Here is a 14,051-nt window from a genome sequence, read left to right as displayed (position 1 = left end):
ATCTGAAAAACAGTGCAGTATCCTCTGCTCCTGCAACTCTGGAGCTCCCCTGAAATCCAACCTTTTCCATACTGGAGTCAGAACATTTTGCAAAAACCTCTATCAGATCCCGCAAAATGGCATGGACTAAATAATTAATATGCCAAAGACAATTCAAAGTTTCTTCCAAATAGTGTATTTAAAAAGCATCAGCAGGCTATCCAAGACTGGATAACTGAAGAAGGAATCTCATGGAAACAAAAGCAATGCTTACAAGAACTCTGCGTATCAAAAGAGAGTGGCACAATGAACATATTCCTATGGCAGACGCTATGGCCCCTTTTTGCAAGGTACTGTCGTTAAGTAGTCCATAAGCTTAGAATATATTCACTTCTCTAAAGTAGCTTTCTCTAGCTGTACTTATTTGTGAGTTTAAAAAAAATACACTATGTAGTTCGTAATTCTGTAAGCCAAGAAACATTAAACACATCCAACAGCTCTCTTCAGCACTGAAAGCAAATTCAAATTCAATAATTTGGTTCTCCTAATTCCCCGCCCCATGAAATCCTCAACATGATCAGTTACGACACATTGCTTGCCCCTGTGTGATTACTATTTCCCAATTATGTTCCAGTAGAACAATTAAATTGCATTTTGGGGGAGGTGGGAAGGGGAGATGCACAGAGGCAAAAGAACTCTATGTTCTCAAATTCAGGACTCATTTTCTAACACTTCAGACCTCAAAAATGCTTAAAACTTTTCCCCTCCCCTTTTAAGCACTAAGTATCTGCTTGTCTTCTCTGACAATATTGTTTAAAAATAAGAATAATCAGCAGAATGCTTGCTGCTGATGTACATGCAAAAAAGAAAAAAAAAATTTAAAGACTGCTCTGGTACAGTGATAGAATCATGCAAAATCTTACAGAAATTAGTGGAGGTTGGTAAGAAGGCATGAGTATCTAGGAAAAAATAACCCTATAAATTAAGTGTACAGTGCAAGATTTGCACCGAATGAAGAAGGAAACCCTAGAAGTTTCTTATTTCTCTTACACATCCATGACTCACCTCACAGTGCAGTGAAAGAAAGAGCATGCAATCTTATTCATAGCATGCAATAAATTTCTAAAATGTGTTCCAGGGAAGGGTCAACAGACCACATACTAGTAGATCTGATATTGATACTATGAAGATTAGAAGCAGTTTCTGTAAAAAACAGAATTGGACAAAGTAGATTGTGGAAAAGCATCATCACAGCTTTAACAAAGAGAAGTCACACTTCACAAATCTGGTATTGTTCTGTGGAAGAGTCACCAAAACGGCATACAGACAGATACAGTTGACAGTATACTTCAAATTCCAAAGGCATTTGACAGCGTCCCTTACCAAAGTCCCTTAGAGAAATAAAGCTACTTTAGGATAAGAAGGTAGGCTCTCAAGTAGATGAAAACATTGGTTAAAGGACAGAAAAATGGAGAGCGGAAATATAGGATCAGTTTTCATGGATCCCCACAGGTACCACGGCTCACTTCCACACTTGCCAATGTGCTGGCATGTCACGTAAGTGATCTAGAAAATGGGTCTGAGAAGCGAAATGACAGGGTTTGCTGGTGCTGCTAAGCTATTCAGGGAGTACAACAGCTGACCGAAACCTGCAGGAAGACCTCCTGAGCAACAGAGTAAAAGACAAACAAAATTCCACACAGAAAAAATACAATCCTAACTTAACGTTAACTGACGGACTCAGAAATTGCATCTCAGAGGTGCAACGGTCCCAATAAATAAATAAATAAATAAGTAGCCTCTATGTTCAGCAGCTGTTAAAAAGGCAAATCAAATACCAGGAATTTTTAGGCAATGAATAGGAAATAGAACGCAAATTATTAAACCCCTGCATAAATCCATGCTGTGTTTGAGAGTTGTACACAGCTTTGGCTCTCTCCTTTTTGAGGCAGACACGCATATACAAGTGAGGTTTCTATGATAGGTCTCTAAAATCATGAACAACATGGAAAAGCTGATTAAAAAAAACTATTCATTCTCTATAGAAAAGGAAGGGGATACTAAGTGAAATTGGCAGGCTCAACAACAAAAGGATGAAGTTCTTCACTGTGCTATAGGATGTTGTGGATGCTAGATTTTTATATGGGTTCAAAAAACAACTGAACAAGCTGAAAGAAGAAAATTCCTCTACAGGTTACAAAAAAGGATGATACCACTTCTGACTCTGAGCAAAAAATAATCAATGAAGTCTCAGAAAATATTTTGGAAGGTATCACTATTGGCTTGCTCTGGTTATGCAGTCTTCTCTAGATGCCCACTACTGGGGACAGAGAAGGAAAACAGATGCTTGTTAAGTGAACCTTTAATGTACAATTAGAAAGCACAAACAAAAGATCAGATCAAAGTTGCAAAGTTCATGTAGCGTATATGCAATCTGGGTTGTTTTTTTTTTTCCCCCCCCAAAGAAACAAGCAAAAGAAAATCCCCCAAATACCATTAAATGGTGTAAAAATTGTTTTAAACGAAACATGCCAAGTTACTGAAGTCTGAACTAATAGAGTAACTGACACCAGCATTATGTTGTGTCTCTACATATAATTATGAGCACTGAACAGGAATGCATGCTGGGTTTGCCATAGTATTGGCTATTCATCCCAACGAAAATTCTCATTTGGTCTCAGCCTCCCACAGCCATTTCCACTCTCCACCACATAAATTACTTGCCCAGCTGGCCTCTGGTCTTTCCCACCTCTCTCCAGAGATCACTGCTACAGTGCCTTTCAGCATCAGGCTACTTCAGCAAGTTCTTCAGTCATTAAGTCTTTTTCATCTTTTGGTTCAGCTTCTGCACTTTGTCAATTTTAACTTCTCTGCTTAATATAAAGGATTTTTGTCAGGGCTGTCACTGCATCAACTGGCCCCTAGTTCAGATCCTCTGCATTGCAACTACCAGTTCCTCCAAACTCATCCTCTCCCTTTCCAATCCCAATTTCTGCTAAAGGGATCAAAGACTGATCGGAAGGTGGATTCACCAGTCAGTCTTCAAATCATAGTCTTTGATCCCTTTGATATGATGTCCCTCTGGACAAACAGGAAGAGCACAGGGGAGGCCAACACCTTGCTCTTTAGAATGGCAAAGGAAGTGTCAGAGCTCAGGATAGCTATTACCCAGAAAGTTGAGTTGTTAAAGCATTCTCTGCTTCCAGTAGGACATAACATGGCTTGACAGCATTTCTGGTGTCTATCAGACTTTAAATCGTAATGCAGCTCATTGCTATGTGTGTATAATGTATACCTGAAATTTAGAAAAGCATACCTAAAGGTGTTATAATTATTCTATACCTGTCTGCCAAAAGAGGCACAGTCATAGTGCGGGAAAAAGTTAGCTATAGGTATCTTACAGAAGAACATAAGCAAAGTATTAAACCCAGCTGAAGTCTGGCTATAAAGTCCGCAATCCACTAAGAATTTACAGAGCTTATTATCTCTAAGCTTCAAGGGCCAATATGGAACCTGGTAACAGCATGCCAGTTCTGGAGAAATGTTTGCTTTTGACAAGTATGTGTCAACATTTCATTTGCATAAAGTACAGCAACAAGGGGAGGGATGCAGAACTTTCAGTTTAAGCTGCAGCGCAGACCTCTTGTTAAAACAGAATCAGGTTCATTCACTCTGCAAACTGCATGTCTTAACATATGAGTATAAATGTAAATAGCTTAAGAGAAGTGCAGAATGGCCAGAATCAGGAACTGAGACCACCAGAAAGTGCTAAGAATGGAACCACCAGGGGATTTTTAACAGCATCTTAAGAAACCTCCGGTGAGCATGCAGACACTACATTTTTATCCAAGATTTAAAACAGAAATTCAAGTAGATTTTAACAGAATGAATGAAGACGTATTGGAGAAGATAAAATCTTGCTCATTCTTGACGCCACATGGCTTCTACTTTACCTTTCATTAAGAGTAAAATCCTAGGTAAGACAGTTTGCTGCAATGGTCTTTGTTTGTTAGGTTGCAGTTGTTACTGTTTTATCATCATATCTAGATCTGTATGTGTACGCTAATCTAATAGATGGGCAACATACAGAAAAAACTTGCACCTGAAAATGAGGTTCCTTGAGTATTCCAACTAATTCTGCAATATTTTCATCTTTATTTACTAACGGACTGATGTCTTCAAGAATTTCATTCACCAACTCCAAGTTGTTGTCACTGACAGCCTCAAGCTTAGAATCTTCCAATCGCTCATGAGCCTGCAAATACAATAAACATATTACACTAAGTTTCAGGTAAATAGTACTTCCAATTCATATAACTTTTTCATTAATTTCTTGGTGCATCCTTCAGCAGGGAAGTCAGAACTATTACATATAGTCTAATTGTATACTTTATCTTCAGAAATGCTGAAGGGTTTTGCATGCTTAACGAAATGACCGGATAAACTCTAAGCAGCACCCATCAAGAGATGCTTGCATGTCTGCGTTTCCTGTAACCTTTGTGTGAGGGACATAGACACTAAACAGTCCTCTCTTAATAGCATAGCACTTCAGATCTTTTCTGCTTCGGAACTCAGTGAAGTATATGTTCTAGAAGAACCAAAAAAAGCAGCTCAGAAATCTGCTCAGAAAAAAAAAAAAAGTCTGAATGAGAAGCATTTACCTGAGGGTCCTCCCACTCAAATACCTTCAGAAAGCCAAATTCTGAAAGAAAGTTGCATAATTTTTCACCTCTTTCCGAAGATACTGCTGCAGACATAATCCTTCCCTAAACATTCAAGCAGATGCTTGAATTCATTGAAAGGTAAGAGCTTTGAGCAGCAAGAGGAACACCTTGCAAATCCAAATGCTCTGCTTATTTATTACAGGCAGTGCTATATCATAAAATGAGGGAAACACATGAGGCCATGTGGTTGAAGACATAACTGAGACTCCCAGCTCTGAATTAAGTTATTTACAATACTGTAGCAATAAGAAGTTCAACAAAGAACAATTGCTGTGGCAGGTAAAAAACAACAAACAACAGATAAATTTAGGAGTGGTCTATATATACCCCACGCATATGTAATTTGAAGGTATGCACACACATCTACTTTCCTAGTAGTGCTCTTAAAAAAAAAAAAAAAAAAAAAGATGTTAAAATAAAATTTTGCTAAAAAACAGAAAAGAACACTTTCTTTGTCCCCTGAAATCATCTGAGTATTAAATTCTACTTGAGATCTATAAAATGGTATTTCTTCAGGACCAATGATCAAATGTTAGAACAGTTAACACAGAAAGACACTTCAAACATTCCCCACTATCAACACCCACTGAGAGCCTGGCACCTACACACATTCTCCTTAATACAGGAATGCTATGTTGTTGTTAACTCTGCTGTACACAATATGTATAGTAAACAATATCTTTCTTTTAAGGTTTACTTCTTTTATGGAAAGAAAGAGACCTACAAATCTTTTGACTTTTAAACATACTCTGTCTGCAAAAACATTACAAGATTAAAGAATTTGGGTTATATGCTTTTCCTTTCCCAGTCCTTTGCTTTAAAATACTATTACCATCACAGAGTTTAATCTAAATACAAACATCCCCATCCCAACCCCAAAACCAAGGTTATATACTTACAGTGGTACAGGAAGTTTATCAGCTAACAAACTCCCATCCAGCAATAGATTGCACATTAGCAGTATATAGAGTGGTATGAATTTAAAAAAAAAAAGTTAACTTAGAACCAATATTTATTTTTCTGTTCACCATTTCAGAAACAGTGATGAGATTGAATCTTTTTTTTTTTTTTTTAAACTCATTAAGTATTTACTATACTTGCCCAAAGTTCAAATAATAAGGCTTTTGGTTAACGGTCTGACATCCTAAACACTGGATTCCATGTTTGTAGTTTATTCTAAGATTAAGCTGTCTGGGTTAGCCATATATCTGGAATGATATAGGCTCTGCCTTCGCTATAAGTGCAATACTAAAAGCACGACATTTAGTGTCATTGCAAAATTGAGAAGAAAGGTTTGAGGTTCAAAAGAACAGTTGACAGTCTAGGTAGAAGAAAATGTCGATAAGATAATTGAATAGCGCAGTTGAGTAAAGTTAGCGCACGTTCCAAAATTAACAACAGCTTAAAAAAGAAAAAAAAAACTATCAGTTAGTTAAGGTTGAGCATAAACATCAGTAACTAACAGGAAAATGCATTTTACAGTAATTCTAGTTACTTCCCCTTCCCTTCAAAAGCCCCTCTGCCCAGAAACACACAGAAATCGGAAAACAAGTTCATAGACAAGGGTAAACTAAAAAATAAAATAAAATAAAATTGAAGAATGAAGTGTATAAATAATCTCTCCCCCAGAAGACCTGTAATTTCTACCTTGATGGCTTTATTCTAGACACAGAAGAGCGAAAGATATCTATCTTCGAAAGATTAGCCAAACTTTGTATTGCAAAATGTTATTATAAACTAACAACTATGCTCATTGCTTGCCGCCTTTTCTTTTTTTTTTTTTTTTTTTTAAAGAAAAGCTTGTATTACTCATGGCATATTTCCATAAGTTTCTTTTTTGTCCTTTTTGTGATACTTTACATAATTATTAGTCTTTATAGCTGACTAATAAAAGAAAATGAAAAGGCTTTTACGGTTCTGGCCTGATCCAGATTGGATCTTCACAAATAATCCGGCCACCTCAAAGTCCTAAGAACTGTCTATTCTGTTAAAATTAGCTCTGCTAATAGAAAGACAAGGTTTATACACTTTTAGAGAGAAACTGATTCTGATGAACTTCATGAAATTTGTTGTCTTTTTGATATTGTCCTTATTTAATCCGGTCCTGCTGGCTGGACTGAGTTTCTGGATTTAATTCTGAAATAATTACAAAAATATATCAGCGTGGTCATGCCATGTGAACATAATTAAAGCCTTTCAGCATCCTAGATAAAGCAAGTTTATAGTTAAGAGTCTTCATTTCCATTACCAGTACTTTTTTTTTTTTTTTTTTTTTACTTTGCTAATCATTAAATCTCCCATAATTGTAATTGGCCATTAAAGTACATTTGTACTTTCTTATCAAGAGATAAGAAAGAAAATATGCTTTGCAATGAACATTTTGCTCATGATAAATATTAAAGATAAACTATGTACCAGATATTGAAGTTGGAAACAACTCCAAGCACGAAAGTGCTTTTACTTACTCCTGTAAATTCAGTATACAAATCTTCCTCTCAGCAGCCATCTCACTAACAGGTGAAATACTTCAATTATTTCTAAGTTTATTGCTATGCAACTCTTTGCACTTTTATCCAATGTTTTCTGAATAGCTGAATAGAATTAAATTCTTAAATGAATTTTGTATTAATTGTTACGAAAAGTTTTTCTGTTCAGATTTTTATACTCAGTAAAATCCCTGTTCATCAATCCTTTAGCTTTCATAAGTTTGCAGGTTGTGACTACAGACTATTTCACGACTGCCCAAAGGACTGGCTAGCCTTATTTTCACGTCTGTTCCTATTAAAGAGAGAAGTATCTTTAAGTTAACTGTTTTCCTCACGTAAGGAACTGTTATAGCTACAAAGTTAGAATAAGAAAGAAGGGCTGTATGATACTGACTGCATCACTTACTGATAAGGTTAGCTACATTTCAGTTGCAGGAAGAATTTTTGTATCCATCACCTTTACATATTTATAAATGATTACTATCATCCATGAATAAAATATTTCGATAATGCAAGACCACAACTAATTATAGCCCATGTCTAATCAAAGGTCACAGTACTATCCTAAGATCCTCAAAAAGGCATGCACTTCATGGAGAGAATATTTCACTGGGTTGATCAGAAAGTCATTCTGAGTCAAAGACAAAAAGAAGACTTCTTTAAGCTATAAGGGAAAAGTATGTTATTGCTCTCACTTTTCATCATTCATGGGTTTTGCATACAAGAGTGGTCATAACACTATATTAAAAACAACTGCTTCTAACTTTTTAAGTATTTTGACGTCTTCTTAATAAATAGTGTTACCACATTATTTATAGAGTCTCTGAATTTTTATTTTTCTTCTAGAATCCTCCATATAACAATAAAACAGAGTGCACACAAATTACATCATACCAAACCTGCTCTATCTGTGCCCAAGAATTCCTTCAAGTCTACTAATAAGATATACCTGACATAAAAGTTGTTTTTTAGATTTCAGTCCATGATCCATGCTCACACAATGGTTAAAACTTTCCCAAATTCTATTCAGAGCAGCAAGTTTAAATACCTTAGCAAGTGATCTTACAATAGGGTTTTCCATAATTCCTTTGAGAAAAATCAAGTCTATTTCTTCAGCTCCTGTTGATGTTGGTAGATCAGTAAGGTTATCCAGGACCTGCTGCATGGCTGCTGACAAACAAAAAACAGAAAGTAAGTACTGATCAAAATAGTCTTGCATAAATAGCGAAAAAACTCTGCAACACACCACAATATTAACATTAGAGATGCAAAGCAGCCAGCTGCATCGACTGAGAGCAAGTAGATAGAATGGAAAAAAAGACTATTTTTGAAAGAAAGAAAGGAGGAATCTATCCAAGTCTTTATCATCACAATCAACTCAAATCTAGGCCCAGCACATTCCCTTTAACATTCACAACTACTTGAAGATCAAGAAAAACAGAAACAAGCATAAAACCATGTATATGATATAAATAGAGATAACCTTCCAAACACAATGAAAGCTCATTCATGACTCTTTGTTCAACCTCTCTTTCATAGAAAGTTTTCAGCTGTCACACCAACCAACCACAATGTTTTACAATTCTTGCGTAGGCAGATGTCAGTGTTTTTGAACACATATTTGCAAATCTTTTCAACCAAAAAGCGTGCTGCCAAGGCAGCTCTTATCTTGGAGACACTTGGGTCCATCCCTACCAGTCCTTTAAAATGCCCAGTTCTGAGGTACTGCACTCTGGCACTAAGTACAGATAGCGCAGATGCTAGCAGCAATCTAGCACCTCAGCATACTGGAATAAGACGTATATATTAGAGCGGAAGTATCTTGTGCCTGCACAGTACACTCAGTGTACATTTTCCTGTTTATCTACAAACTTACAAAGACAACTGCAGCACCTGGGAATGACAGTGAACAACAGTGCCCAAGAAAAGGTCAGAAGATCCCATTATCCCAGCCATCCTGTCCCATTAGGTCATTTGTGAGGTGGGTGATGAGAATGTTTTGGGTAACTGTCTACTTCAACCCTCCTATTTATGATAAAGTTGAACAAAATACATTTTTTTTTGTTCGACAGTTGGTTCAATGTGTTCACAAAATACAGAGTTTTTGCACGTTTGGGTGCACGCGCAGCAGCCCTTAGAACGGATTCCACTGGCGAGCCCTGAGCTTGCAGAGTTGAGCATGTGGCAACTTAGTCTAAGCACGAAAAGCAGTTATAAGGTCCCTCACAAGGTAAATGGCCTTTTTTTTTCCTGTTTTCCAACATATAACTAACATTCTCATCTTGTTACTGTTATCTTAGTAGTGAATAATCTATACTGTTCTTGTTTTTTTACAATATTGTTCTTTTAAACTCCTTTTGAGTTATATGTGCATGCTCACACAGACACATACGCAGGTCTACCACAACATTTTCTGTTGAGATCTCCAACAGCTAAGAAGCATGAGAACAACCAACTACTGTTTACTGCAGTGTTCTGCATGTTGCATAGCAGCGTATACCAAGAGAATCAGAAGGCCTATATGTCCCTTCCCTTCTCCCACACAGGAATTTACCCTGAACTTTTTGTTTCATAATGAAAGCTATTATGAAAAGCAGCAAAGTAACAGAACAGACAGCATTTCTCAACACCTACTTTCTAATTTCAGTCCTTCCTAGATAATTCCATTCCCAGAAAATATTTTCTTGATGTTCTCTCTCTCAAGTGGAAATTATTTTTCTACAATTAAACCATCTGATATGTCGCATTTTAACTAGAAGGGTTTATGTCAAAAGACTATTGTGTGTTTTTTTTAAAATGTATTTTAACCATGTTCTCACTAAGCATACACTCATTTACTTCTAAAAAGTGAATCCTCTGTGAAACCATGAGTAGGAGGGAAAATGACACTTGTATTATACTTTCAGATTTTGACAGTAATATTATTTTTATACTTTGATAGACAAAGTGCTGTTAGCCACCATATAAATTCATGCTGCATAAAGGCGACAAATCAACCTGTATGTAATCCACAGGTTCCTCAAACTAAGTGTTCACTATATCTTGACCAGAGACAGATGCAGCTTGCCTTCTCTGTTTCACGATTCCTCAGTTCCCAGTTATACATTCATAGCACACACTTAATGCAGTCATGCAAGCTATAACGTTTGCAGAAGTACACAGATGTTTCTAACCAATTTAGATAGTATATAAGGTGTTGCATAAACACTAGAAGTGTTAGATATAGTAAGATTTATTACTTTACATTCCCTACATTTTAAGGGTTATACAAACTGTTTCTGAGAGACTTCAAGAGAGTACCTATGTTTTTATAAATAATGTTAGAAAGAATATAAAGCTTCCTTCAGGTCAAAGCACTCATTTCAACTATCAAATGCACTTCAGCACTTTATGCTGACAAAGGCATGCATAATGAATACATTCCTTATATATCTCCATATTAATAAGCTATTTCCTACCTGATCCTTTCAGAACTCTATATAGTTTAGAATGATCAAATTAAAAGATAAAATCCCTACATAAAAACTTTGTCATCCAAGAGAAGCTGCTGAAGCATATTTTAGCATTCTTGCAACACAGCAAACACCTTTATCAATATGCAGAGTTCGCAAAATTCATAAAAAGACTACTCACATCCTAAGTGATCAAAACCAAAACCAGATGTTTTCAGAAACAGCTTCCTATTGCGTGCATCGTCTCTCACGGCAAAAGCTACCAGACTGTCTGACAGCGAAAGCCTGCTTAGGTATAACTAGCAGTGCTTCAATATGAAGGTACTGGGGGAGGGGGAGGCGTGGAGAGAAAAGGACAACATCTCAGAGATGTTCCTTATTGTTGAATCCTTTGGTGTCCAATAAAAAGGAAGTTCATGCTTTTCCTTCAGTGAGAACACTAATAAAATCTCTCTTGCTTGTCTTGTCCCACCTTTTACAGGAAACTGGTATGAACGTACCATCTGTGAGAACTCTACCGTGCATCTCTTTCTCCCTCTCAAAGACAGGCCTTTTTCTATGTTCAAGGCCCATCTGGATAAAATTTTAAATTCTCACTACAGTAAAGTATTTCCTTTTGTTAGGATAGCAAAATTAGCAGGTAGGCACAGTTGACTACAACGGCTAACAAAAACACAAGTGTCAGCAGCTACCTAGGAATACATAGGTAACAAGAAATGCACCAGCAGTAACAGCCTCCAGACAGAGCAGGAGGGACTGAGCAGCAAAAACAGGCTCTCAGTTAAGACAAGGTGTTGAACTAAACAGACTGAGGAGAAAGCGACAACAGAATGGAGTTCTAGCTGGGACTCCAGAGCCTAAACAAAACAGAGGTTACAATGGGACACCCTCCACTCCGGCCCCTGGCTTGGTGACAGAGAACATACACACAGAAGACAATTTACACAGCCATTTCTCAAAGGACATCTTTATATAACCAAACTTCACAAAGTTTAAAGCCTCAAGCAAGATTCAGCTGGAGCTTACTGGCCAGTTGTATGTATACTGAACAATTTAATCCCGCTATGCATATGACCCCATATTCAAAGTAATTAGTTTGTTATTTGAACCTCCATATCCAAAAGAGAAAGAGAAATGTGGGGGGAAGACATGTTAGTTGAACTCTGTGGCAGTTCCTGTACATCCTGAGGCATAAGAATACAGACACTCCATTTTTGAACGTAAAATTAGCCAGAATTATTAACTCCTCCTAATTCAAGTTTTAGATAACCAAAAAGAATGCTTCAAAGGCTTAATCCACACCCCTGTACATTACCATAGTAAATTCAGATCAAATAGGAGTAAAATTTATTATGATAGACTCTTCTCTTCTTGTATTTGTAAAAGAAAAGGCCTAAATTGTGACTCTTACCAACTTCAATTCCACTCTTTCTTTCAGTGCTTAATCCTAGCCTACATTAATTCTACATAGAGGAAAGAAAGCATACATTTAAATAAATTGTTCTGATTTGTAGACAGAAGACAAATGTTTCACTTACTAGGGAAAATGAAAGTTTTCCATTCTGAATACCTTGCACAGATTTTTTTTTTTTAAGGCTCAATTCTATTTCATTATTCCCCAAGCTTACACCCTAACTTGGGATTAAAAGAAAATTATGTACAATATACTTTAAATGCATGGATATTTATTTACACATGACATATCCACTTACTCACCCAGCTGGGGGATGTAATAAATACCTCATGTCTGTTGATAAAGCTGAAGTGCTTCACGAAAAGCCTAGAAAGTTTGAGCAAAATCCTGTCACATAAATAAAGTCTGGCCACAATTTCTTATGTGACTGAAAAACTGTTCAAGGGCTGTATCAAAAAGGAAGATACCCAATGCGCACAAGAAAATTTGATTTATAACTCATACAGCCCTTTAAAAAAAGACAGCAGTTTAAATTTTTTCCATGAGTATTCATATTTATAAAATATATACATATACACACACACACACACACACACACATATATGTACTTTAACACAATGCAGGCCAAAAAAAACTATTTTGGTTTAGCCACTTCTCTCCTCAGTTATAAATTAAAACATTATTGGTAATCTATAGCTGAAAAAGGAGTACCTATGAACAAATTAACATTTTGGACTAGTATGAACAAGCTCTTTCACTGAGAACACATGAAACACTAACAAGCCTTCTGTTAATGCTGTTAGAAGAAGTTTCAGAAACTAGCATAAATATAAAATATCAGCATAATAGTCACAACAAAGTAAGTATAGATTTTGAAGTGTGTCTTTCTCTTTTCATCTTAATTTTTCAGTTCTACTATTAACCTTTGCAAACGAATCAAATCTGTTGCATCTCTACATTTCTGTCACAGGATTCAAAACTATTTATCTGTTGCAGGGAGACAAAGCCTGAAGTCAGTGCAACTGACTGACAAAATACTAATAGCATAAGTAAAAACTACAGTTACACACTCAGCAGCAACTTATTGTTAACAAAAATAATTCAGTTTATTGTACCATTTTTCTTGGTGGAAAAGTTAAGGAAAAGATACACAGAAGCATCTATACAACTTTATCCCACTGATGTCCTAGCTTTATGCCAAAGCCAACTGGAAATCAGTGAACAGATCTTCTCCACACAATAATTAAATTTAGACCTCACACAATAATTAAATTTAGACCTGAGGAGAAAAGAATGAACACTCTTCCAAGGGGAAAGCAGAATTTCACTATTGTTATCCGCTTTCATCTTTTTACTGGTCTCCAGTCAACACTGTCACAGTGATTAAATATGAGCTGCGAAATTTTGAGAGATAAGTTCTGCCCCACTTCTAAAAACACACACCCAGCAGCAACAAAACAAGGAGGTTCAAATTCTGTTGGGCTTCTTCTTCAAACATTTGCATCTAGACACATTACGATTGCATATTTCCAAAGGAGAAAACTAACATTCACAAGAATTGTATCATACACTGCTGCCAGCGTAAGTGTCATGGCTCAGAATAATACTTACAGAGCTATTTTGTGAGGTGCTTTGGGTATGTCTGCAAAGAAGACAAGGTATATTTTAATGTACAAAATGGATATTCTACTGCATAGCAAAGTAACAATGTTGAGTCCACTTGTACAGGTAGTAAAATCCTTCCAGTCCTCTAGAACCTCAGGAGATGTGTGATGAACACGGTCACTAGAAATCTTGTTGGTTTCACTGTAGTTTGCATCTCTGGGATACTTGCATCCTTACATGTGAAAGCACCTGATCACTCTTATCAGTCAACAGAATACCACTAAGAAATCATCAGAAAAATCCACTCTTCCAACACTTGGGACAAGCATTTCTTTAATCCTGGTCAACATGACCTTAGCTTAAATGATTCTTTCTACTTTCTGTTCTTACC

At 36.4% G+C, this 14,051-nt stretch overlaps 1 protein-coding gene across 3 annotated transcripts in view; it reads right to left on the bottom strand.

Annotated features, from left to right (window-relative positions):
• The window catches only part of PALS2 (protein associated with LIN7 2, MAGUK p55 family member), a 52,095-nt gene that overhangs the window by 14,192 nt on the left and 23,852 nt on the right, over positions 1-14,051 (bottom strand). Inside the window, exons 1-3 of one of the 3 annotated variants that reach the window (XM_068935122.1) lie at positions 12,358-12,375; positions 8,238-8,356; positions 4,082-4,234 (exon numbers count right to left, since the gene is read on the bottom strand). In XM_068935122.1, coding sequence (XP_068791223.1) covers positions 4,082-4,234; positions 8,238-8,354 — 270 coding nt within the window. In that variant the 5' untranslated portion in view covers positions 8,355-8,356; positions 12,358-12,375. Of the gene's footprint in view, positions 1-4,081; positions 4,235-8,237; positions 8,360-12,357; positions 12,376-14,051 lie in introns of those variants that run through there. The other 2 variants (XM_068935120.1, XM_068935121.1) reach the window with 2 other exon arrangements.

This window comes from Struthio camelus, chromosome 2, assembly GCF_040807025.1.
Source record: "Struthio camelus isolate bStrCam1 chromosome 2, bStrCam1.hap1, whole genome shotgun sequence".
In the NCBI taxonomy this organism is placed as follows: domain Eukaryota; kingdom Metazoa; phylum Chordata; class Aves; order Struthioniformes; family Struthionidae; genus Struthio; species Struthio camelus.
Note: the sequence above shows the minus strand (reverse complement) of the source record. Positions and strands in the feature narration are given on the sequence as shown.